At 39.4% G+C, this 27,373-nt stretch overlaps 3 protein-coding genes across 4 annotated transcripts in view; 1 reads left to right on the top strand and 2 right to left on the bottom strand.

Annotated features, from left to right (window-relative positions):
- LOC145480727 (uncharacterized) overlaps window positions 1-27,373 on the top strand; it is a 317,856-nt gene that overhangs the window by 141,315 nt on the left and 149,168 nt on the right. The gene's annotated exons all lie outside the window — the stretch shown is intronic.
- LOC145480708 (mitogen-activated protein kinase kinase kinase 4-like) lies at window positions 622-20,709 on the bottom strand. Of its 2 annotated transcripts, XM_081459018.1 has the most exons (22): window positions 18,980-20,709; window positions 17,456-18,186; window positions 16,708-16,866; window positions 15,403-15,560; window positions 14,405-14,512; window positions 13,764-13,947; window positions 13,128-13,192; window positions 12,473-12,671; window positions 11,539-11,688; window positions 10,789-10,950; window positions 9,930-10,063; window positions 9,276-9,357; window positions 8,688-8,766; window positions 7,834-8,055; window positions 6,187-6,450; window positions 5,996-6,066; window positions 5,674-5,790; window positions 4,339-4,498; window positions 3,190-3,312; window positions 2,245-2,351; window positions 1,680-1,859; window positions 622-1,097 (listed from the first exon to the last, which is right to left on the bottom strand). In XM_081459018.1, the coding sequence occupies exons 1-22, from the start codon at window positions 20,655-20,657 to the stop codon at window positions 1,089-1,091; spliced, it is 5,142 nt and encodes a 1,713-aa protein (XP_081315144.1). In that variant the 5' UTR covers window positions 20,658-20,709; the 3' UTR covers window positions 622-1,088. The 2 variants fall into 2 exon arrangements, with proteins under 2 accessions (XP_081315144.1, XP_081315145.1); XM_081459019.1 differs by lacking the exon at window positions 622-1,097 and having other exon boundaries at window positions 1,106-1,859; window positions 18,980-20,706.
- On the bottom strand, window positions 21,879-24,895 carry LOC145480691 (serine/threonine-protein kinase mos-like). The gene has a single exon (XM_081458998.1). It carries the CDS (start codon window positions 24,304-24,306, stop codon window positions 23,164-23,166), a length of 1,143 nt encoding a protein of 380 aa, XP_081315124.1. The 5' UTR covers window positions 24,307-24,895; the 3' UTR covers window positions 21,879-23,163.

Below are 27,373 nucleotides of genomic sequence, written 5' to 3'. Positions count from 1 at the left end.
TTAAGATGTTTTCCTATATTCTCCAGAGTGTCATTAGAAAAACAGTGTCAATGTTACGTAACCATGTACTGTCAAAGTTACGTAACCACAAATTACTAAATTTAAAAGTTAAATTTAACATGTTATCAGAACAAGAGTTTGTCAGTCGTAACCCTAAAAAAATATACAAACTTGATCGCTTTGATCAAGCAAGTTGCATTCGTAACTTAAGCATCTTTAACAAATAATTCAATCTTGTCATGCAAGAGAAACTAAAAAGCCTTCAAACATAATAGTTAACATAAAAGCATTTCTCAGATGTATAGCAAACCGTTAGATCGTTCTTTGACTATGAACCTGTTCTTTTACAAGCAATCTTTACGTAACCGTTGAAAGCGACCCACTATAAGGTTATGTAATATGGGATCTAATTTTGTTCAACACGAGACTAAGCCTGTCAATACACCCACTTCTTATCACTTCTGGCTTCGATGAGGAACATCAAGCGGTTTTTATCTTACATAAGTAAAATTTTTCGCTATAGTTTATAGATCTGTTTAGTACATTCTAACCATGAATTTGCGATTAACAACTCACACAGCAAAATTATAGAACAATTTACACGAAACATGTGCCTACAAATTATCTTGACTAATATCCATAAATTTACTGTAGCACTAGATGAGGGAATTTGTTTGCTGTCGGGGCATTTCTCACAACACTCATTAAACGTATATTTTGACGACGCATACAGCAAGCTTAAGTCAAATAATCAAGACCAAGTCCAGTCTTGTATTTCAGTCGGGGAGCAATTCCCGTTTTTTGTGAATAATCGGAAAAAATCGATGAGTCTCCGATTCTAATAATCCAATCACAAGATGGCGCGAGCACTTCAGAGTACTCCGAAGATTGTCGGCGAAATGACGATACATCATGTTGCTTAGCAACTCTGGTGACGCAAACCGCCTTGCTCAATCAACTTTTAACTCTCAACTGGTTCTCGTTCTCTGCGACTGGGTCGGTTGTAAATCCAGAAACAAGAAATTGCTATGCTGAGGTAAGTATTTCAGGGCTGTTCCACTGTTACGGGGACTTCCGGCATCTTGCGACTAACAGCACTGTGGAAACAAGACAACCAGAAAATGATCTTGTGCTCATGAAATCCGAAGCCGACCGTACGAAACAATTAATAGTTCAAGAAGAAAGAGTCGAGGAGAGTAGCAAAGTTTATGAAACCCAACCTAACAGTTCAGAACGTAAATTGCAAGTTACACAAAACACATCTCAACTATACAGTATGCGCCACAAAAATGAAGACTATAATCAAACTTCTCTCCCGAGTGTTGCGATAAAAAACAAAACCCTGGGTACCCCCCGCCCCAACCCCCAAAGTTGAAGTCTGTGACCACCAGTCAAAACAACACAGTGGAATACTGAATTCTCGAACCCTCGATTTTTCGAACCTCCCGATAACTCCAACCAAAAGTCGTTGCCCTCTCGTCAGTCGAGCACTGTAATTTTACCCCCGATTTCTCGTGTTTCCTGATTTTGCAAACCAATGTTCGTTTCTCTTGGAGGTTCAGAAATCGAGATTCCACTGTAAACAAACCCCATCTAAACTGTCTAATGACGCCATGAAATTAAAGACTTAAATCAAACTTTCCTCCCCCGCCCAGTCAAACAATACTTGACAACTGTACCTTGACAAACGGGTGGTCCATCAGCTGATTGGCAGTGTGTCGCTCATACGGATCATGTAGAAAACAGCACAGCAAGAAGTCCTGTCCTTCTTCATTCAGGCTTTCAGGGATAGCAGGCGTGGCTCCTTCACCAACTTTGAACATGATCACAAAGTTGTTGTCACAGTCAGGCCATGGAGGCTGGAATAAATCAAAGGGACAAATCTCTTATTTTTGATAGGTATTTCACGATTTGAGAACATTTTGAGGCAAAAATGTTGCACTTCAGAGTTTGGATAGCTCGACAGAATCGCACGCCTTAAATAACTCTTGCTTCTCGAGAAACAAAAGCGCAACAAAAGCGTGAAACAATCAGGTTACAACATAGCGACAGAAGTTTGGGCTGAATGTCTGTCCGCAATATTTATTACATTTGAGTCGCCGATACATTTTGCAGAAGCGTTGACTATTCGCTGCGCTCACTCGTGAAATATTTTTCAATGCTCGAAGAGAAATTTCGTATCTCCGCGAGGCCAAGCAAAATCCTCTTTATCTTTCTCCTGTAAGTTTTAGACATAATATGTACCTTTCCAGTTGCCATCTCAACCACAACACAGCCAATGCTCCAGATATCTGCGGCTCTGCCATACCCCGCACCTTTGTCCAGTGTTATTACTTCTGGCGCCATGTAAGCTGCAATTAAGTGCCCCATTTGTAAATGTAATCATACGGTTTCGAGTTCAATTTGGAATTAATTTGCACGAGTGAGCTTTTTGAAAAACTCACAAGTGCAAATTAATTCCAAATTGAACGAGAAAAACCGTATGATTACTTATTAATAATATAAACATGAAAAAATTTGCGTGGAGGAAGTGCCGGAATACCTTTCTTGAAGCCATTTTTTCTCATTCGAGAAAACGTTTTTCAAAGTTTCCGCACAAAATTTTCCTCATCATTTTACGTAATATCATTGGCTTCGAAAATTTCTTATTGTCTCTCAGCCAATCATAATCCCGAATTACGATGTGTAATTTGCACTGGTGTTACACTTTTTGCACCGGTGTTACACTTTTTGCACTGGTGTTACACTTGAACAGCACTGCTCTCAGCCAATCAGAAGCGAGTAATTTTTTCATGTATATTATTAAAGACATAATAACGTATTTCGTGTTTCAGTAAAGTCATAGTGAGTGCTTCCAGAGCTCTTTCGAGTTCTCCCAAAGTTGACAGGTTTTTTCCATAACTCAGTGGAAACTTGGACAGAAAGAAAGCTTCTTATAATTCTTTGTTTTATTTTTTTAAACCAACAGCACGCACTGTACCTTGCTCATGTGCAAAGTTATTATCTTTCCAAAGATCTTACTCTGAAATATCTCAATAACTTAAGGTATTTGAAGCACTGAAGTTCGTGCCTAATTTTTAATTTTCTTCAAAACTTAGAGCCACCCGTGCCTTACACAATGTCGAACGCAAGGGACGATTCAATACAACCTCATGTCGGTTTGGCATTTCATGACCCTATCTTGCTTACCTACTGTTCCTCGTATGTTGCTAATTTCTCCATAAACCGTCTGAAGAGGATTCTTTAGTTTGATGGATGATCCAAAATCACCTAACTTGAGCAGACCATCAGATGACACGAATATGTTGGCACCTGAACCAGTGAGAAATGCAACGTGTTGAGAATCCCATGGTACATCAGACCTGGTTGTTCGAAGGCTGAATAACGCTAACCACCGGATAAATCACTATCCAAACGATAAGTGTTCTCCTCAAACAAAAAGTTTCAGGCGTATACACCTCTCTGTTTTTAGATACAGATTAATCAAAAATTGCTATGCGCGCCCGAAAGGTTTGTAGGGCTTTCGAGAAACGCGCCCCAGGACAACGAAAGGTAAACGCAAAGTGTGCTTTTGAGCCTGGTCGCCCATCAGGCCGAGGCTAATCCCTGTTTTTGTAGTGTTACCGCCGCAGAACTATAGTTTTCTATCTTAAATAGGATTTGATATAACGTGGACTTTATATGAAGTATTAGATAACAAAATTTGTAACCGGGATGTACGTATACGGTTTTGGTCGGGTAAAATTTCGGCGTTGTAAAAACTGGCTGGACTTGTGGAATAAATTGTGGTTAAAAAGCTACACATGTTGTTGAGGTGAAGTATCGGCAACATGTGGTATTAGGCGACTTGGAGTATTTCTCCTTTTCCCTGGATGGGATGCTAGTCCATCATAGGGTTCCCCCACTCCACACAACACTAACTTCGCCCGTAGCCATTTATACCCGTGCGGGATGAGAGGCGCCGTAGAAGTAGTGTCCTGCCCAGAAACACACAAAGAAGCCGACTAAAATGACTGTTCAGAACCTAGAAAATGAAATATTTGTGTACAAAATGTAATACATGTCGAGGAAAAGGTTGTTGTTTGCTACTTTTTTTTTCAGCCATGGATTCGGAGCAAGTTAATGGAGTGCTTGTGTCAGAAAACGGCATTTTCTTACTGAAGTGTGTTATGCTGGTTTTTACATATTCCCACATTGTACATTTGGCTCAAAGATAAACATTATGTTTGACGCAAAAACGAACTTGGCCAATATCCAGCAATCTTGACTTGACGCTTGGCCAAAAAAGCAAACATGTCTAGAGAGCCCGCCAGAATTTCATCAGCACTCTAAACTTACCTTTGACATCCCTATGAACAATGCCCTTTTCGTGAAGTACGTTCACAGCAACAAGAATCTGGTATGTATAAACTCTGATCATGGATTCTGGAAGACCAAGCTTAGCTACATCTGATATGGTACCATCAGCACAGTATTCCATGAAAATGAACATCTCATCCTAACAAATACAACCGTGACCAGCTAAGACGTGCATGTACTTTATATTATTATACATTGTAGTCACCACCTGTCTTCTCATTGGCTAAAAGCCTACAGTTAATTCTGGGAAACAGAGCAACCTACAGATTATTCACTAATCTGCTAGCAGATTAGTCAATAATCTGTAGGTTGCGCGCGCAATGCATGATTTCTAAGAGCAATGTCAAGTTCACGGACAGCGAAGTAAGAACATGGCTTGTCGAAAATAAACTGTGTTCGGTGCGATAATGTGTTTGTCGTTATTTTCTTTAAAACAACGTATAATAAAACGATTGTTAGATTCGGTTTTTGTGACATCCGAAATAATCAAGATCTCGGTTAGTGTTATCAGCCTCAGCCTTCGGCTTCGGCTGACAACACTTACCTCGACCTTGATTATTCCGGATATCACAAAAACCTCATCCAATAATTGTTTAAAAACACCCAAACTTCCACTGTGTTTCTTGCAAAGCCTTATGTTAACAGCAAGGTAAGTTTACGGCTACTCAAAAGCTTAGATGAACTCGAGCCTCGGGCGTCTTTAAAACAACGTATTTCTAAATAAAAAAAACAGTAGCCATATATTACATGAGTGAGACCGGTATTGCATTCAAAACAGGTCTTGGACATAACTACCCCACACTAGTCATCGTACTTCGCATTCACAAATTCAACATGATTCGTCGCTGCTTTAAATGACTTTTTCAACTTGGTGATATAAGATTTCAAAGCCCATCGGTATGGAGATATGAAATCATTACCATTCTTTCGGTTTGAAACGAAAATGAAACACCACTTTATTACATTATTTAATTAGATATATGTACAACGCTCTTCCTGGATAAAAAGTACTGTTTTGCCAAGTAAGAACTTTAGTCTACTAGTAGTTAGCTTAACTTAGTTTATTTTTATGTTTTTGTCTCATTATGTTTGCTTGTTTTGTATCCTTGACCTAAACATGTAAAATATATTTTCTTCAGTTTAACTGGCTGCCTGGCATTTTTAACTCTCAGGTTATTTCGGATAGGCAGCACCCCTCTAATTTTTGTTTTAACTCTACAATATTGTAATTTCTAACTCTGGGGTGAAATGAAAGTTTTTGTTGTTGTTTGTTTTGTTGTTGTAAAAGCCTGCGATCGAAACATGGTTCCTTACCCTGTGCAGTTCCACACCATAGTACTTGACCAAGCTCTCATGTCTAATGCCTTCAAAGTTCTTGATTTCATCAGCAAGATCCCTTATTTCACCGTGATCATTTGGCTGAAACTTGATCTAACAACAAAATGCATGACATATGTTTAAACTACAAGCCTGTAAGATAACAAATAATAAGTTAATAGTTCAAAATCGCCTTTGTTAGACCTGGCAACGTGTGTGGTTGTAAAGGCAAACAAAGGCTACTGTTACCAGGGCGCAGAATTATTTGGGCAAAAACCATGGCAATGTTAACAATTTATAGTCACGATAATTTTCTTACCTGTTTTACAGCCATTAGTTCCCCTGTGTCCAAATTAACACAAGCATATACTTTTCCAAACTGACCTTCCCCTAAAAGATGGGCAACAACATCAAATTACCAAACATCCCACCTTGTAATACGTTGTCGTTTGCTAGAGTTTTTTTCATTATTATTTGCAAACAAAACGACCCCAAACTTCAAGGACTTACCAATCTTGTTTCCTCGTTGCCACTTGAACGGCACCTTTCTGCTGGAAATGCTTGCAAGTTCCTTGACAATGTCACGGCGTCTGTTACTAACACGACCAATCACATGCTTTTCATACAAGTACTCATTTCTCTTCACCTCTAATTTTTTCAAGGAGTGTCGCACTTTCTCTAACCTTGGAGCATCTGGTGATGCTACAAAGCTGTCTCTCTGTTTGGCAGTTTCCTTTTCTCCTTCGTCTCCGCTTTCATCCTCAACATTGCTCACTGTAAAGGAAGAAACCCCGATTAACAGGTTATTACTTATAGTTTCTACTGGAGCGTTTACAGAGACCCCTCAATGTACAGTTGAACCCCGCTATCACGAACTCTTAAGGGAAACGAAAACTCTACACAGATACAATCTGGGGCTCGAACTGCTAGGTCTTATCCGGGTTTCTTGAGCATGAAGCGGCTAGGAGAAGGATGGGATGCTGGCTTATCACAGGTTGCTCCAAAAAATTTGCCATCACCCACTGAAACACCTCTGGGTGGAGCGAGGCGCTGTGAGGGTAAAGTGCCTTGCCCAAACAACACCACGACCTAGGTCGGGGCTAGAACCCAAGTCACTCATCTAGAGTCCAGGACCTGGGTGTTCCGAGCACGATGATGCTAATCCTAGATAAGGGTGAATGTGATTTTAGTTTTGGAACTTTACCATGGCCCACAATCTTGATACAGGCGCTGGCACTAAGAGAAAAGAAACTGCCCGTGGTCAAGAGGGGCTTCTGCCAAACAGAAACAAACAGCTGTAAAGGTCCGGTAACACGGGCAACATTTTCCTTCAACTTGTCTCGCAACATTGTTGCATTGCAAGTTGAAACACATTGTTGCGCGCATTACCACGTTTGTGACCAACTTGTCTCGTAACAAAATACAGTGTTGCAAGTCTGCAGAATTCTACAGTTATAATTGCTTAATCGCGTGTAAATAAAGATGGCGCCTTCTTTAATATAATTTAGCATTTCGACGAAGTTCCACTTCGACTTCTCCCCGTCATTTTCTTCTTAATTTCCGTGCCAGCGAAGTTCTCTCAGTATGAAGCTCAGTGTCGTTTCAGGTAGCTAGGCGAAAAGTTGTATTTTTGCGACAGTTCTTCCAAGCCTGTTGCCTTTTTTCCCACTTGTTTTGAAGGGACAAACGAGGTGTCCCAAAGACTATGATAGCCCTCGAGGACTTTATAAAGGACAAAGTTATGACTTTCCGAGAGTTACTGGTCTACTTCAAATTCAGGCTCGCCTTCATCGTCCGCCTTTTTTTTTTTCATTTGCCGCGCTTCGTGACAGCCAATCACAAGTGTTGAATTCAAATTTGTTGCGAGACAAGTTGTAGCTTCAGTGGTAATACGAGCAGCAAAACTAAAATCTGTTGCAGAAAGTAGAACTCCATTCTACTTTGTGCAACATGTTGCCTCAACTTGCAACACTGTATTTTGCTGCGAGACAAGTTGGTCACAAACGTGGTAATACGCGCAACAATGTGTTTCAACTTGCAATGCAACAATGTTGCGAGACAAGTTGAAGCAAAATGTTGCCCGTATTACCGGACCTTAAAACATGCAGGTTGAAAATTGGACTTAAAGTTACACTAAACGTAAAATACTCTACTAACCACTGTTCTTGACATCTGTTGCTAGACTTTGAAATTGTTGCTTAGCAACAGGGTCTGACAGCTGCCGTCGAGTGGCTTGACTTTCATCAGTGTCAGCCTGGTCCCCTGGGGATTTGGGAGGTTTTCCCGCAGGCCATGAGAGTGGCCTTAACAGCGCGGATCCTGACGCAGTATTCCTGCCAAAAACTGGAGACGGACAAGCTGGGCTCTGAGATCTGTATGCTAATGCAAGAAATATTATTATGATCATGATTAACGTAATTTAAAGTGGCGAATAAAATTTAGACTAGTTTAGTAATAAATTTAAGCTATTCAGGGCTATTGAACTCACAGAAGAACAGAAATTTAGGCACTCGATGAAAAATTCTGGTTTGAATTTCCGGAAATCTCCAGTGACGAGTGGAACAGCATTTTCTGGAATTTCAGGAAAGAGGACAACCTTGCGAGGTCTATCTAAATTTTGGGAAATCTCTTACTGGAAATTTCCCTTCCAATTGATTTTTCTCCAAGAATTTCCGGAATTTTCCGTTAAATGGTTCGCTTTTCGGAAATTCAACAATTTCTGAATTTTCTAAAAATTCTCCGTACCATTTCTCCCCGTTTCGAATTTTTCAGAATTTTTTGTTGAATGGAAAGCGCCCTTAGCCTTAAATGAAGTTAGACCAGCAAGACCATAATGGTCAGCGGTGTGGTCACGTGGATAAAGGTTACAGGCACTTAATGAGCTTTATCTTCCAGCTAGTGCAGACGAAGTTTGCATTTTCTTTTTTTTTCCAGAAGCTCGTCTATTGGTTGTGTTTATTATTCAACAGTTTGTAAATTGACATGCTAAAAACTTAAAACACAACAATTACCTGGACTGGCTGTTCCACTACAGCTCTCTGCACTGCCAATAACGTGACAGATACACGTGTTGATCTCTTTCTTTAACTCCTACAAAAGGCAACAAATGGTGTAGCCAAAAGATAACTTCAAGGGGCCTGATCATGTAATTTTAGGCAGCTTTAGTGTTAATGAAATGGTCACAGAATTAACTGAAATATCACGATGATATCTTAAAACTGTACTTGTATAAACACTCAAGAGAAACACAAAACCTCCAAAAGGGCGTGAGTGGGCAAGTTTGATTAAAACGGATTGCATTTGGGCAAACTTGAAAAACGTCAGCCGACGTTTTTCCAGTTTTTACAACAGTGCCATTTTTGCTCAGATATCCTCCTTGTTTGTTGTGTGGCTGTAGTTTTACCCATAAAAGATTGCTGCTCTGTTGATTTGAACTTAAAAGCTCATAACTAACCAAAATAAACAGAATTAATAGCTAAAATACAGTGACCAACATGTAGGCTCTTCAATTTAAGGTAATGATGAATGCACAGTACAATAACTAAGATCCATACCTTAATTTAACTTCAATAGAAAACATTTCTGTAATTTCAATTTACCTGAAAAGCAGACTCTGCCAAAGTTGTCAACGTCTTAGGGTCACAAGCCACAGTAAGGAAATCAAGTCCTTGGTTGGCCCATCTGTATAGAAAGCCAAGTAAATAATCAGGTGACTACACTTGCCCTCAACACGTACAGGGAAAAGGTTAAGTTTGCATACGAGCCAAGTGGCCCATCAGACCAGCACTTGTCTCCGGTTTCTGTAGCATGAAGCAATTAGGAGTATTTGTACTCCCCCCTGGATGGGATTTGGGAGGTGCGGTGGCCTCAAGGTTAGTGCTCCGGATGGAGCGGTCCGGGTTTGAGCCCTGGCCAGGGACATTGTGTTGTGTTCGTGGGCAAGACACTTTACTCTCACGGAAGTGCTTATGATGAGGTTTGTTTCAAACCAGTTTAATCTTTACCTAGTTTTGTTTCAGATTACAACATGAAACAAGGTTAAATAAAAAACCATCATGTTTTAAAAAATGTCACTTCAAAAACTAATGTAAACTACATTCGTTTTTCTGATTTATGTTTTCTTGGCATCACAGGATATCAGGACAGTACACATGGTTTCTGATTGGCCAATTGTGAATTACGGTACAGCAATTACATGCATGACACCATGCCGCAAAGAAAGTCATGGTGCTGAACTGGGAACAATTCTGTACCTTGGTCTTGTGCCTCTTCCCCTCTCACACTTTGACATCACAAACTTCATCCATTTCTTGGCAAATGCCAGCATCTTGTGTCCAAGAGTGTCCTTTCTCTTCCCGAACACTAAGCGTGCTACCTCTTTCTGGTACTGAAAAATTATTTATAAGAAAAATTATTTTAGTGATTCAATCTCAACCTTGCACTGTTTCATACAAAATGGATTATGACATAGTATTTGAAATGTCTTGCAACGTGCGTTCTTTTATGACATAGTATTTGAAATGTCTTGCAGTATGCGTTCTGAGTGTTTGTAAAAAATGGTTATTCATGTTGTTACTGCCTATCTCTCTGTCACTGTGCGCTCTCTGCACACCAATTCGCTCCGACAAAGGGCTAACGCTTGAAACATCAGCTTTTGAATCTCATTACAGTGGCCAATTCACATTAACAACCCAGTTTATAAAACCAAATTATCTCTGTCACTGCATTTGATAAAATGTAAGGAGAAACATAATGTACCATAATTATTATAAATTCCAGTTTGATGAAAATCCTGTTAAAGAAATTTTAATAACCCACAATCCCATCTTTCATGGTCATGCAAATAGAGATTCTAAATTTCATGGTCTTTCTCACTGGTGCCCATGGATTTTCCATGAAACTTGAATTGGCATGACTATTACAGAAATAAGGGGGCTCTCAAGTCAACTTTTTGCAAGTTTTTACTGTCTGTCTCATGGTCATTGTGAAAATTGTCACTGAACAAAAACAATCTGCTTTCATCACGTGGTAAGATTACACTGTTTGTCTCCGACTTCATGGAAGAGTCCCCTATGCACTCATTTGAACAAAACACAATCAAGTTTTATGTACCTCAAAACCAAAGTTATAACACAGGTGCATGGTTTCTGTGTAAGTTTGATAAACCATGGCCTTCTCTGTCTCTTCCATTTCAAACATGCTATCAAGATCCAAGTTCTCATCAACTCTTTCCACAGCACTGACAATTCCTTCACGGAGAGTGAGACATGCATCCTACAGAAAGTTATTTCCTTTGTTGTAAACTAAGTTTGAACACATGTAGTAATCAAACTCATGGTTACTTGTACTTAAGACTTGGTTTCAACATTGTGGAGAAAATAACTTTTGAGAAATTAGGAAATATGTATAGTCCACTCTGCCACCATAATATAAAATGCAATTTAGGGTAAGCAGAATCAGTAACAGTCCTGGTCAGAATCCTTCTACAGTGGACATTTATGTCAGGGCAACCTGGAGGATTGGGTGGGTAGGGTGGGGGGTTGCAAGACCCTCCTGAGCTTAATGTCCCTGCTGCTTTGTTGCTCTCTTGTAGAGCCCTGTTCCCACACCCTCCTCTGACTCTGCCACTGACTCTGTCACTGTCTAATAAATTGTTGCTGTGTAAATGGTTGCTATGGATACATTCACACTTTACAAGCAACATCACCCCTAAAAGTAGACGAATTTCACACTTGCTTAAGACACATCAACCAGATCAATTTGTTATAGATACCAAACCAATGTTTACGTCAATGTTGAAACCATTCTAATGTCTCTAATAGGCTGAAGAAGAGTTCTACAACAAACAACAAAAAAACAAACCTGCAGTTCATCAAGAGCTTCTGAAATGGCCTGATGGCTTGATGTTCTTGGCTTGACAATGCTGACTGATAAACTCATGCTCTCCAGAAACAGTTTACGCTGAACATCCAACTCCTTGGAGTTATGTACCACCAATATCATACCCCCAACCTGAGACATAAAAGATAAAAAAATTAACAAACAAATACACTGTCTGTCAGGAACAAGGTGAAAGGATTGGAATGCACTAAATATAATTCAATAGTTTTATGCAAGAGAAGTTTTAAATGTGCAGACGTTTACAGCAGAACAGAATTTTTTCCTCAAATTTTTGATGAAGCATTCATTGTCTCATAATATTTCCAAGTTTTATTATTCACTCAAACAACTGTTGTTGTGCCACCAAAGTTGTCATGCCATCAAAGTGTGAAGTGAGATCGGTTGCTAGGCAACTATGAAACCAAAACGGCACGCTCAGTCCAATCTCACAACAACAATTCACCATCAAAGAGTTGCACTTTCCATTTGACTAAAAATTCACGTCTGAGTTCCTGAAAATTTTCAGTGGAGTATTTCTAAAAAAAGAGGACAACCACATGGGGTATACAACAATAATTATTTGAAAATGTTTGACCAAGAATTTCCCTTCCAGTAATTTTCCTCCCAGAATTGGCAGAATTTTAGGTTGAATAGTTTGCAGTTCAGGAATTTGACAATTTTTTGCACTTAACAGAAACCCTCCAGGGAAATTTCTATTCCATTTGCACCTGTTTCCTTCCAGAAGTTTTGGTTTAATAGAAAGCACCCTCTGGTACTGATCCCTAACTGCATTCAGGAAATTTATATCATCTGGAACATCAGTTCCATTACAAAGAGCAACAAAAAGCAGGTCAGGTAGATCTTATCATGCCAAGACAGCAGGGAGATAAAAAGTCTCTAACATGCATGATATTACCTGTATATCTGCTAGACCAATGGCAGCATCCATCGTCGGATTGACCACCACCTTCTTGCCGTTCCATGACACTGGTGTCTCGTTCCCACTATCTGCATCACACGATGGCATGATCAGGAGGTATCCAGAACAGTCAGAAACAACTTGGTCACCAAATTCTTCTTGAACACAGCAGGAATTCAAGAGGTGGATGATTTGGCTGTAATGGCAAGGAAACAATGCAGAATCCGGTATTAATTAGTTAATTTCCATAGTGTAAATGCCAAGGGTTTCATTAAAGCAAATTATCTGCCTGTGCCTGTGATGTTGCCCACTTGGTTTGACTATCTAGAGGGAAGTTTTTGTTATAAAAGAAGTTCAGTTCAAAATGTTTTGCCACCCATGAAAACCAGTTACCCTCCTGCTGAATTAATGAAACCCCTGAAATGCATTGTAAAAATGATTATGTTTCTATTTATTAAATGTTCTCACCGTTTTATGTTTTGTGTTTGTATCACCAGCATTATTACATGTATACCAAGGATGGACCAGGCTGTGAATGAACTTGATGAATTTCCCCAGGGACTAAGGGAATCGTACAGTTCAAAGAACAGATATCCTATATCATTATTACTGAACAGTAATAAACTAATATTATAACACCAGTTACACAAACCATTTCTTTTTAACCATGGCTCTTGGCACAAACATAAACAGACCAGCAGTGTGTCTTGCCACAACCTGGAAAACAGTAATATTACAAATTGTTGCTAGTATTCATTTGTCATTTGACTTGAAACATCATAATGTAAACTTGAGTTTCCTTTAGCCCTATGCATTGCTATAGATCCAACCAAACAACAAAGCACTAGAAAGCGTGCTGAATTGACAATCAGTCAAACAAAACTAAATTAAAACTGAGCATCACTTCCAAGGCTTACGCATGTTAACAAGTAACTGGTGCTGAGTGAAAACTCACTTCTGTCAGCTTCTGACTAGCCCACTGTGATAAATTTCCAGTCAAGAATTGCGATAGTTTTTGGTTTGTTCATGATTGCAAATTAAGATACATACGTGTTGCCCCTCTATTAGGATAAGCTGCTTCCTATACTAACTAACCACATGGAAAAAGAACTAGAAAAATGTTTGACAACAATAGAAAACAAAAACAACAGCAACAACAACTACAACAGAAAAATGTTTCATTGCTATCATCAGTGCCTGCCTCTACTAATCTGTATTGAATAGTATTGAATAATTTTTGACAACAATAAATCTGCTCAAAGGGTTAATCATTTAAAAGATTCTATACCTGTACATGTCCACTGGCTTCCAATCTCGTCAACAACTCATACATGGGGACATCAATGCTGAACTTTGCAGCATTTTCTAGGTCATTTCGAAGTTTCTTGGTGAAGCCAAGGGCTTTACAAGCCCTTTCTCTCGCCTCATTAAACAGGTGTTTAAAACCTCGGCAAGCTTCTAGTACCTTCCGTCTGTCCAAAAAACAACCCAAGAATGAATGTAACCTTGTCAGAATCCATCAAATCAGTACAACCAAAAATGGCAGAATGGGCTACCCCCTCTCCCTAATAAGGTAAGTGACCTTTTAGGGATTGGCATTGATGGGGTATTCTCTGAACAGTCACTGGCAGTCCTCCAAGCGTCATTCCCAAGTGTCATTCCCAGGAGTTGAGAATAGGGAAAGACGGCCGACAGGGATAGGAGAGCTCAAGGATCAAGGTGATAAGGATATGCGAAGAATTCTGGATATCAATACTGTTTCTGTTGCATGACTTTTTCCATTCTTGGCAATTCTTATTGTTTATTGCTGACAGCTCTTCCACCATGTATAATTTGTTTGGACTGGAATTTAAAAAGTCATCACAAAGTCATTCTTTTTATGAATTTAGTGATCATACTAATCATCATACAAAAAAATGAATACTGTACCTGAGATCATCACTTTGATCAGTGTTATTGTGAAGGTCAGAACAACTCTGATCCAACTCTGACTCCAGAAAATCACCAGTTGATTCAAGTAAGCCTGAAGCCATGACACTGAAAGGTTAAAATTAACAAGTGTCAAATGAAAATTCAGAAAATATCTCAGCTGAAGATTCAAGACTGGCGAATCACATGTGATCAACAAAGAGGACAGAAATAATAATCCTCGTAGAAAGATCATTATACTTAATAAAAATACATGTAAATTTAAAGATTAGTCATGGTTAACTAAGATCATAACTGTCATACAGTTTGCTCCTCCAGAAAATATTCACACCTCTCCCATAGAAGGTTAGCTTTCCTTGGAGTGGGACTATGGATAATTTCAGTAACTGCAAATGGTACATGTAAATAAGATAAGGTTTGCTTACGAGCCAAGTGACCCATCAGGCTGGAGCTTATCTCGGGTTCAGTAGTATTTATACTCTCCCCCCCCCCCCCCCTGGATGAAATGCTAGTCCATCACAGGGTCACCCCCTAGCATTAAATTTGCCGGTACACATTTATACATGTTGGTGGAGAGAGGCACTTTGATCCAGTAAAGTCTCTTGCTTAAGAACACAACACAATGTCCCTGGCCTGGGCTTGAACCCTGACTGTTTGATCTAGAGGTGAGTGCACTAGCCATGAGGCCACCATGCCTTCTGGAACTACACACTGTGGTCACTAAATGAAGGTTACTTTCAATTGTTAGTGGCTTAAACGAGTCTACATCAGTGCATGTGAACGCTCTGCTAGGTTTTGGTCAGTGTTATCAGCCTCAGCTGTTACTTTTGGCTCATAAAGTAAACTTACAGTGTCCTTGATTATTATACAAATTAAAAAAACATCATTCAGCGATAAATATTGTTCAATTATGTCTAATATTCCTTTTCAATCTTTCAAGTCTGACCAACTATCCACACAAATGTACACCATTACATTCAGGAAATATATCCCCTCACCAAAATCTTGTTCCTCCTTCCACCTCACCACCTCTGATGTGACGACAGTGTTTCTTCACAAAGTTCCATTCTTCTTCAAGAATGTTCTTTAATCCCTTAGATGCCTGGGGAAGTCTCTGAACTAGATGAATCACATTGTGCAAGTATTCAAAATAAACCTATAAGGACAAAAGGGGGGAAATTAATTTTTGTGAAAGCAACAAGGTGGAGTGCATTTTAAATCAGAAAAACTCCCAGTGCGTAGATCACAAAACATTTTTCTACGAAGTTACACCAATAATTGAATTCTGGATATGTTTCACCTCTCCTGGGCTAACAGTCAATGAGAGTGTACCACAAATCTCCAGGATAAGAAGGATGATACATTGTACCTTCACTCCTATATTGGTGACTTTTTTTGTGAAGGGTTTGGAAGGGGGGGGGGGGGGGGATAAGAGGATGAGAGATCTGGCATGTTGTTTAAGGTTTTTTACAAAAAAATGTTCAAAAAAATCAGCATTTTTGAGGTTGGGATCATACATGTTTGTATGTTTTTGAGAACTGGGCTGTGGATCATCAAAAGAGCAATGGAAAATCTTTGAAAAACTTCAGAAAGTGGTTGGAAATCTTCGGAAAATCGTCAGAAACGTTGTTTTTAGTATGTTAATAAATAAACAAAATAATACGTGGTTGCTTGTAGTTACTGAATTTCTCTTCTCCTGTTCAACTTAATTATATCTCACTTGTTTGCTGCGTTCACTCATGAAACATCGAGATGAACATGTGAAGAGAAATTCCATATCTAAGCATGCCCATGTATTATTCTCCATTTAAACTACCACATCTGTGTTTGAAATACTTGAAGCCTTGACTTAGTCTTATGAAGGGAATAACAGTGATGGCAAAGAAGGCTCAAAATGGCAGAGATCACAAAAAGTCACAATGGACACACAAGAAATGAGCAAGTTTTATTAATCTTTTATTAACCGGAATATTGAGTGTTCTAAATCGACCATATTTTGTTGCCCATACAGGTACAATCCCTTATAAAGCATTCAAATTCTCAAGGGCTCCTTGTGTAACATAACACTGAGACAGTTAAGACTCACTAGGAATCCAGCCTGGACTCACGCAACGCACGCGTGACATTTTCATGAATAAGTACATACATGTCCTAGAATTAATTCATTTTACGCTCTTCTCGAGACGTGAGCATGGGACGCCTGTGATCTAACCTGCCAAGCTGCTGCTGATAATTATCAACTAGTCAGAATAATTACAGTAAAAACGACTTTATTTCACATGTAACAATCAAGTCTCTATTACCTCAAGCAAACTCTGGAGATCCTGTTCAAACCCCTCAATATCACTTTCTGTGATTTCCTTGCTCAAGTCTTCTGTGTTTGCAATTCCATCCACAAGATCGAGATAGTAGTCTTTGACAAGAACGCCACCTAACAACACATCCTTGCATTCTCGCAACAGCTATGTAGATACACAAGAAGGTATGAATTTCACACTTTGAGCCAGTGAAGGATGGCTCAGTGAGTACTGAATTACATTGTATTAACTCTTTAACAGCAAAATTTTAATATTGAAGCCAATGTTTTTATATAGCCCTAGCCTGTAGTCATAAGTTAGCCCACACTATGCTTGCAATGACAATTTTTGGTTAACTGTGCGTTTGCACTTCCTATGAAATTGTAGACTGAGACACAAGAAATGATGTACATGTACATTTACACTGTAGGAACATGAGCTGTATGCAAGTGTTTCCAAGGCTTTTTGGAATTTTTCCATGTGATAGAAACTTGGATGCTAAAATCAGTTAAAATCGTTTCTATTTCTTATAATTTAATACAATAATTTCTTATACTGTGCTAGGAGAACTGAGCAAAATCAGTTGTTATAGTGAATATCAAAACATAAATTCTCTTTGACTGCATAATCAATACATCAACAGCTCCCACTGATTCAGCATTTTTTTAGTGAATGCACTGTGCATGCTTAGTACAACATAAGTACACTTCATCCCTCTCTAAGGCAAACTACATGTACCTATGTGTATGTTTACCTGTCTCACACTCAAAGATGATGGCTCTCCTTTCGGTCGATGCTGTAGTCTCAATCGCAGACATTCATGCACTATGTCCAGTGGAACACGGGACAAAAACAGATACAGTGAGCGGAATGAAGGTAGACCAGCCTTCTTGAACTCATCACTCCACGTCCTTTGTTCTGAATTCTCTCCTCCATGACACATTGTTTTAAAGCTGTGGGGATGGCAGCTACAGCAAGCTGCTTGTTCAGCTCCTTCTCCATTCAAAAGTGCCTCCAAATAATTGACAGACCACTGTCTTTTCTGAAACACACCAGGTTCACAACACTGGCACTCATCATCCTCACAGCTATTGCCTGGAAGAGCTAATGCTTGTTTAGCTTTCATCATACTAGTGTCCAAGATATTATCTAGTCTCTTTCCAAGTTTAATCAACCCCATCTTTTTTATGCTGTGGTCGACAAATGGTCTGTATCTTGAGGTGGAGCTCCACACAAAGTTTGACATGTTGCTGCTTGTCCTTGAGGGTCTCACAGGAGTACTGGTTTGAGACTCGTATGAGACTGTTCTTACAGGGGATGAGGGTACACCATTAGATGGCCCCTCATTTTCACCTCTCTCGTTTTGACTCTCTGCATGAATGTCATCATCATCAGCACTATCATCACCTTCATCATTGTCAGATGATGAGAAGAATGTTTCATCAATATCTTCATGGTTCAGATCAGATGCAGGACACACACTTTCTGCATAAAACAATATCAAAGTAAAGTTATTATTATATGCTAACTGAAAAGTCATTGCATTTCATTAAGACATAATGAGCCTAAATGTATTTATAGTTCTTTCAATAAGATTCAAAGTACACTAGAATCTCGATTCTTTTTTCAATCTCAGAGGAAAACAAAAACTAGTTTGAAAAATTTGGTTGTTTCAAGAAATCTGAGGTAATTATACAGTGTTTGACTGAGGGGAGGGAAACAACTTTTGGTTTGAGTTATTGTGAGAATTCAAAAAATTGAGGGAATCCAACATACTTAGGTGGCTTTCCTGGTACAGCACCCATCAGAGAGCTATAAAAGAGGCCTGCAACAACTTCCTTTACAATTAGCAGGCCAATTTTTGAAAACTGCAAACACTATACATGTAGCTGACAATTTACAACAAAATACCAACCAGAGTTCTAGAGAGTGTCAGGTCTTATTGAAAGCACCAGTGTATACTGTAAGAAAACTAACTTGTAAGAAAGAATTCATCAAAAATTTTGGTGTGTGACCAAAGGATATAAATCAGCAAGTCTCTTTCTTTCTTCAAACAGTTACAGCTTCAAGGAGAGAACAGCTTCACTTGAGAATGAAATCAAAAGATGCATAAAATATTCACTGCCATGTCAACAGTGAAAGGCAATGTCATCTCAGGCTATATTGCATTAAAGGCTTTTTTTTTTTGACAATGAATTTTACAACAGAATTGTAAGACTGGTGACTGGCAACCATGCACAGTGCTATCTCCTTAATGTGCTTTTAATTAATACTGTACCTAGTCTTCCAAGACCAACATCCAGCCAGTCTTGCCAGATGCTTGTCTCAGCAACATTCACACCAACAAACTTTGCTATCAAATGTAGCTTGTGGTATAACTCTCTAGTCACATTCAACCACAAGCACATTGTCTCAAAGTTTCTTGTGAATTCTTTGCTTGTGTAGTTTGGGTGTTGTTGTCCTAAGGAGTGACGAGTGGGGTAAAGGTTTTCCACCATTTCAATCTTGTCAAAGAGATCAGTTACTTGTTCAATGGCAGCTTTTAGCTGGCAACATGCTTTTTCTGGCAAAGTCTCCCTTCCCTGTTTAAGGCCAGCTTCATCAGGGTGAAGTTTCTGGTTCCTATGACGTAAATCTAAAGACAGTCGTCTTTTTAATAATGTGTAATCTGTTCTATTTGTAGAAGAACCATTGACAAAGTCATCTGTCTCAGATGAAAAGTGTCCATTTGCCTCAGTTGTGGAGTCTTCTGTCTCTTGGGAGTGCAGTGAATGTTCTATTTGATTACTCTCACAAGAGTTGTGCATTGATGAATTATTCCGACAAGACAGCTTTACTGATGTCTCTGAATCATCATCGTCTGAGCAATGCACATCCTTGTCATCACTGCTGGAGTTCAAATCTCTTAAGATGTGATTACCATTTCCATCATGGCCACTTGGATCATTTTTCTGAGCATTCACATGAACCTGTTTCTTGACTTTAAAATTCACAACCTCATCCAACACCTCCTCTACATTGGCACGTGCCTGTATTAAGTGCAGATCTTGTTCTTCCATGGTTTTGTTCGCATGCCATGCTTGCAACTCTAACCACAGTGCTTTTGACAACTCCACCTGGTATTTTTTGCTCTCTTCTGAGTTTTGACTCTCCACTACACTACTAACCCCGTACTGCTTCTCTTGTTGTTTATGAGCAAGTGAGCCGAGCTTGATAAGCAAAGAAAATGTTCTGTAAAACTCCATTCGTGCCTCTGGACAGAACGGATTGAGGTAATTCCGAGATGACGAGCTACGGGGATCGGATTCCGAGCGAGTGGCTTTCCGATGGCTTCGAGTTATGGTATCTTTGATGGAAATTGATTTTGTGCGGACAGTACCTGAAAACCTGCACACATTGCTGTCGGTCGAATCTTCAGAAACACACTCCAAGGACATGAATCGGCTTGTGGACTCGATCTTGATGCTGGGAATTTCTAAGGATTTTGAAGTATCTGGCGCATGAGCGGCACCATCAATACCAACAAATCCCACATCAATGCTACCTCTTTTGAGCTTTCTCTGGAAAGCCCTTTCGGTCGTCAGCTGAGTAGAGCCTCGCTTTTTCCGTCTGTCCAGTTCCGCTCTTTCGGACGGATTGGATTCGCGTGTCAAAGGGCTCTTGAAAACCCCTTGTACCTTTTCTTTGTCCCTTTTCGACTTTTCCTTCTGCCTTCTAACATTTCTTGGCGGAGTGACACCGTAGGGAAACCCGTCGGACAACTCGTTCTCCGATGACAAATCAACAAGTTCCTCTCGTTCGGAGTCAAACTCGGAACCCGAGCCTCTGTCATCCCCACGAATTCGTTCAACTTCTAAGCTTCCCTGCTTTTCAAAAAGTTCTGCTGGGTCGATCTCATCGCAAGGAGAACCAGTCACTTGTTGTTGGTCATCCAAGTAGTCGTCTATCTCCGCCATTTTGTTTGTGAAGTGCACAGCAATAGTTCCCAGTTCCTTAATTTCGCGGGCAGATCCACGGGTAGAAACCCGCGGGCATGCCCGTTAACATTTCATTATCTGTCCCGATTTTCCTTAGATTTGATATGTGGACGATCAAGTTGTTGCAGATGACACTCTTAGCTAAAATTGAAAGCTTATGTTGGAACAAATTATTCTTGTCTTATGCAAGTCAGATTCAAGTCAATCTTTTTTATCAGTTTGTGTATGTCTTGTATATAAAAACATCAACAATAAACAAAGTTTATATATCTTAAAAAATATATTAATCAATCTTGAATTGGCTTTGTCATTTATTAAATTTCGTAACATATTTTATCAGGGGGCCCCAAGTTTGTTTAACACAGCATATTAGATGTATAGACCACTTTTGTGCCTACTACTTGAAATTATGCACTCCAGATATATAATATATATTTTTTTTTAATGTGTGTCACAGTGTCAAAAATGTTCTCCTGGTTATTAGAATTGCTGATCTGAGTAACGATTGTAATTACATGACAGTGTGCATGAAATTCCACAACCTTTAACCCTTTCCAACTGTTTTTCATCTCAAGCGAAGTTAAGTCAAGAATGTTGTTGATTAATTAACACTCATTGGAAACAACCAGATTCTTTACATGTGGTGGATGTGGTGCAGTGAGATGCCATGAAGCATGACTTCATTCTATGAATTCCTGCATGACTCCACTTTATGTGCAGGTTTCATTAGTCAAACTAAAAGATCTTAGATGGCATCAGACAAACTGACTGCTGGATGTTTTTGTCTTAAGTTACAAGGCACCAATCTTACCCTAATGAGCATCAGTTTGCAGAAAACATTCATGCCCATCCCATTAAAGGTCACTGGAAAATATGAGGGGTAGGGGTCTCTGAAAGCCCAAACATCTTTAAAGAAAAATATGAAGTATAAGAGGGGAGGAGTGGTTCAAACCAAGAAACATTCCATAGGGAGGGTATGGTTGCTGGTATTCTTTGTGAGATCCCGATAGCCATTTAATTTTTTTTTCCATTAGAAACTCGTAATTCTAATTTAACTCAACTGCAATGAGCTGATTGCTTAATCATGTGATTCTGTTTTCAAGTGAGGAAAGGCATGCTTTCATCTTTCTTGATCTGACAGATGATCTGTGACATATCTTAGACTATATACTGACAAAATTATGCAACAAAATTCTCACTTTCAACTGCACTTTATTGTGTAACATTACATAATGTAACTCACTTTATATATTTCTGTACAGTTAATATTTATATTTTGTAGTTTTTACAATGTCAATCCAGTATCATTTGTCTATTGAGGTTCTGGTTAAATTATTTACTATCAAATCTATGATCTACTAGTACTAATTCATTTTCAAGCTAATTTTTCAATAAATAAAATCTGTTAAATCTACAATAATGTTTTCATGTATGATATAAATTAACAATATTCATGCAATATTATACAAACTATTCAAGTCTGACTCTGCAAATACAACTTACATCTTTGTACAATGTGATATGAATATTATTTTTCTTATTTTCCAATATTTTGTGGTAATTTTTTATGTACAAATTGCAATGACTTGGACCCTGCCAGACACAGTTACTGCCAATATAGAAAAAGTGAAAACAAAATGTCATCAAAACTTGATATAAAAAAAATTTAAAAAACTCCAAAATTCACTGCATAAAGGTCGTGTTGCCAAAAAAGTACCATATAAAGATTGCACCAATGATAACGAGAGTAGTTAATGGAGGGATTTTTCTATACAAAAATGTTGAAATTAATGACGGATTACTTTGTCTGGGAGAAAAAAAGGAACTCCGATTTAAGGCTCATTACAAGATCTCCCATTTAAAATCTCCATGGAAACTTCAGGAGACTTATCTCGTTTTTGTATACAATCGACAAAAAGTAGTCCACAAAAAGTAGTCCACAACAGGATGAGATAGCACTCTGCGCGTAATGAGCAATTTTCCCAACTTGGGTTTCCAGTCACGGAAGTCGATAAATTTTCGCGCAATTCTTCGGAAGCACAAACTTTATATTTGACACGATTACTCTTTTCCGAACTTTGTTCATTTTGAGAATAAGGCCACTTTTTACGAATTAAAAGCAATTCACAGTTCTTTCTCACGGGAACAAACTACGTAAATGCGTTGTATTGCCTCGTAAATGAAATTTGCAAATTTATGCAAATTTTGTGTCGTCGTGACAGCCACTACAAAATATAACAACATACACGGAATTTCAACACGAAACGGTCAAATGTGTTGACCTTGAAATTTCGTTCTACATCCGCAAAGTGAAAAAGTAAAATTCCAAGTTCAAGTCGTGTTAAGTTATTTTGGGGCTTTTTGTGGAAAAATAAATAGTAAACTATTGTTGTATAAGACATTTTTTTACACTTCATTCCTGATGCGTAACTGTAGAGTTTCCTACGTGCAGACGACCAAGTTGACAAGTATGCTGAAACAGCAATCACATAGTTTCAATTTCGTCCACAGTTACTAAAACTTCCTCTGCACTAGGTCTAGAAGACGGGCTCGCGTCCCACAATAACCTCATAAGTTCGATGTAAGCTGAAGTGGCCGGCTCGTTTGAAGTACTTGCCGGCAAGTTCGCTAGCGACGGGCGCAAATGATACGCCACAACTCCAAAAATAACGACAAAGTGACTTTCAAGTCCATAAGGATGTTCCCGAAAAAGCATCTGCCACAGGCAGATCCCAAGCGAGTACATGTCCGCTCTTACGCTCGGTAGCTCGCCTTTTAACAATTCTGGCGCCCTGTAAGCGAACGTACCAGTCAGCAAGCTTTTAGGGCTTGGTGATGGGCTGGGTGGCAACGCTAGTTCGTTTTTGGCAGTCAGCTCAACGCTCTGACAACACCCAAAATCGCCAAGTTTGCAAAGATCTTGACGATCGACGATCACGTTTGCAGGTTTTAAGTCCAAATGAACAAGACCGTTCTCGTGAACGAATTTGAGAGCGCAGGCAATGTCACGTACAAAGTGCCACCTTCGAGCGCTTTCCAAAACTTCTCGATCATCGTCAATTATAGCCTGCAGTGTCCTGTGACCGGCAAATTCCATAAGAATCCAGACATCTTGCAAGTTTTCTCGCTCAAGAACAGCCAGTGTTCGAACAATGTTCGGATGTTTCAACGGCAGAACCAATTTCTCTGCTTGGACACTTTCGAACATTGCGCACGGATTTTTCACGTTTCGGTGCATTTTCTTAACGGCCAGCTTTTTACCTTCCAATGTTGCTTCGTAAACAGTTCCAAATCCACCAGATCCGATGGGCCGACCGATTTCACAAACACTATTTGGAATCATTTCCTTGTCGATTGCCTCCGCAGCCTGAATTCTGCACCTTGCACTTTCGTTCGTGTTCCTGCAAAGTTCGAACTTGTTCGTTTTGCACGAAAAGTTCGTTGAAGCAACACAAATGCAACGGTTGCACTGAAATGGTTTCACAGTCAAGCCAACTTCTTCGAAATCTGCTCCTTTACAGGTGTCAAACATGTTTGCTTGCTCGCTTGCATAAGCATAGGATGAAGTTCGATATTTCGGTTGTACTTTTATACGGACTACGCTCGCTGGATCACTAATGACGTTCATATGACCAAGAATCAGTGAAGTAATCGGTTATAAACAAATGCCAAGTTCGATCTGGGTGAGCGCGAAACAGAGCACCGGTAGACGACAACTGCGTTTCTGATTGGCCGTACTGACGTCCTATTGTATTTCTGACCAATGAGAAGGGTTTCTAGAAAGTTTCCGGTGCGCTCCGAACGTGACTTCCCAAAGGGGAACACACAAGGTCTGCCACGCGAGGGACGTGTTTAAGATCGTTCTAAATTGGTCTTTATTCAGCTCTACCAGCTCTACTTCCGAGGCGCGAGGAAAAATAGCCGTGCGTAAAAGGCTAGAATCATTTCTGCTCACGATCCATTCGAGTATAATTAGATCGGAAGACTGAGTAAGAATTTTTTATGAAATTTGGCATTGAAAACCCCCGCAATTGTCTCTACTGTCGAAGCAGTCGTCGATAAATTTTAATATCTTAACAGTCATGAAGGTTATCAGAAACCTTTTATGGCACAACTAAGCCAAATTTTTAATTATGCGATTTCAAATATGTATGCGTGAAATATAGCACTTCAATTATAAAATGTATCTTGAGAAAAAGGGTCAATTTTTATACTTCCCCCACCGCGATATCCTATTTTTGGCCTTGAGTTATTTTACAATATCCCGGGAACTTTTCCGAATTCATCACTGGCTAAAAATAATTGCCAAAGTGTCCTAGGGTAATTTTTGGGGATAAAATATTTTGGTAGTATTGGCGGTCTAGACATTTTTTATTACGAAGTCCCATTTTATAATTTTAATACAACTGGCACTAAAACAACTCCAGGAAGAAACTCAGAATTGCACGACCGCTGTCCATTTCACTTCTTGGATCGCTCACAAATATATATTAAACGTCCGGTTTTAGTGAAAGAGGGGATTTCCCTTTCTAAGAGTTCCTAGAATTATGTTAGCCAAAGTGGTCAGAAATTCAAGTCACGTTGTAAAAACAGCTCATTAAAAATCTATGCACATTCGATGCAAATCCGAGTGTTACGTAAGCGTTACATAATTTGTGTTAACAGATTTTAGAACGTCAGCTGACTTTTCAATGCCGCATCACTTAAATCACGCGATTTTCCCACGAGACTGTCTTAAAGAAACGCTCCAAATCGACTAACAATAAAATGTCGTGCTGCTGGGGAGTCTTTTCTTATGCAATTTCTTTTTTCTGACGAATAAACCAAGAAGGAAACAATCTGGAGATATTTCAACTCTAGATTTTCGATGAGCTCTTCCTTGTTGTGCTACGCTTTCCTTGTTTCGTTGCGTGACACCCCGGGAACGGAAATGGCTTATTGAATTAACATGACATGTACATTTATGATTGTTCGTTTGCGGAGTAAGCGATGACGGCGTTCGTGAATCATGTCTTAAACTTCTCGTAGTATTATGTTGGCGAAAAGAAACTTTAAAACCGTAATTGGACGATTTATGGAGTTTGAAACGGGGGCTCAGTAGGTGTGTCTGACATGAGCTCGCGCACGCGGGCGGCCAGATCCAGGCGCTAGGCGTGTATACGCAGATAACACACACACAAACAATTCTTTATATGCTGACTCTCGTGACCCAAGAGACAATTTTGAAAATAAGCAGAATATTTGACACCCAAAGATAAAACTTTTTATTTTAATGAGTCATTGCACGCAAAATCAAGGCACTTAGTCGATTTCATTTTTTCTTTGCCTCGGCTCGAAGTTGCAGCTCTCGAAGTTGCAAGTTGCAGCTGTAGCTGCAATTATAATGGGCAAAAAATGTTTTTGAACCATTTAGATTGTACAGAATGGTTTTTGCTCGTGTTTTCAGCGTGCACAAACAAGGTCACTCTCTCGTATTGGAGTGGCGGGTTTTTTTGTTTTTTTTCGGGGTCCGTGAGTGGAAAATGACGGATATCACGTGCGAACTCTAGCTGAAGTGTAAAGGTTGACGGTGGGGTCAAATTGGGGAAGCTGTTGTTAAGCACTCTTTTGTCCTCAACTTCTCTGTTGTACTTGTGCACGTGAGCAACGTGCTGTTTATCTCAAGGAAAATGGCACTTAGTGCGATCAGTACGAAAACGATGAACTTGGACTTTCCAGGGAAATGCACGCGTGTACTGAGCAAATAGAAAATACTAAATACGATCAATAACATATCATTTGTTCTAGAAGTCCTGGTCCAGACATTTTTATCAGCAAAAATAAAGCGCGATTTGCGTTCGGTCGGCCGCTGTAAAACGCAATCCCGTTTAAGGAAGCTGAGAAGCGTTCCTTTTCCGCTGTATAGCTCATGAAAGTTTTCAACAACGCTCTCCCTTCTAATAGACCTAACAGTGTTGTGTGTTATTGTAAATACTGGTGCTCCCAATTTTTTCAATATTTTGAGCGATTATTTCGTGTAGTTGCTGGCAGATAACTCCGCCGTTGCTTTTCACTCTTTGATATCTATTTTTTATGTCTAACCAAAAATCTTTCCAGCTTCCGAGGTTTAGATCTTGTTTCTGATTCCGTGTTTGTTTGCGTGACGCAGGGTCTGGGAAGAGTTCTTTGCATGTACTTGTCAAACGCGAGCGGAAAGATTGATGATCCCCTTATATTTGCGGGTGTGTAAACAAGGTGTTTGAATATATAATCAGGCCATTAACAGGAATATGCAGTATAATCGTTTCCGAAATTCCTTGCACTTAAATATTTATGTTACCCAAAGAAAGAAAAAAACACACTTCCAAAGTTAATTGAGTTCGATGCCGGAGCAAACAGAGCACCCGTGAGTTTTAGCATGATTTGCGTGTGCCGTGACTGTTTGCATTTGCCCGGCGGCAATCTGTGACGTAAATAAGATGAACCCGACTAGCTAGTGACGTGTTCTATGCATGCCCGGCATTAATTTGAATCGCGAAACTACGACAAAAACGTAAACATACGGAGACAGTTTTTGACTTCGAACGTGAAAAAAGTCTACAAATTTTTAAATGAGCACGTAAAGGATTTTTGATCGAAAATTTACTGATATATTTGAGCACCTGCATTCGTTAAATGCAGTTTCTTTTCTCTCTCTCTCTCTCTCTCTTTTTTTC

The sequence above is a fragment of the Orbicella franksi genome, chromosome 3 (genome assembly GCF_964199315.1).
Source record: "Orbicella franksi chromosome 3, jaOrbFran1.1, whole genome shotgun sequence".
Classification (NCBI taxonomy): domain Eukaryota; kingdom Metazoa; phylum Cnidaria; class Anthozoa; order Scleractinia; family Merulinidae; genus Orbicella; species Orbicella franksi.
The sequence above is the reverse complement of the archived record's forward strand: the minus strand, read 5'-3'. Positions and strand labels throughout refer to the sequence as shown.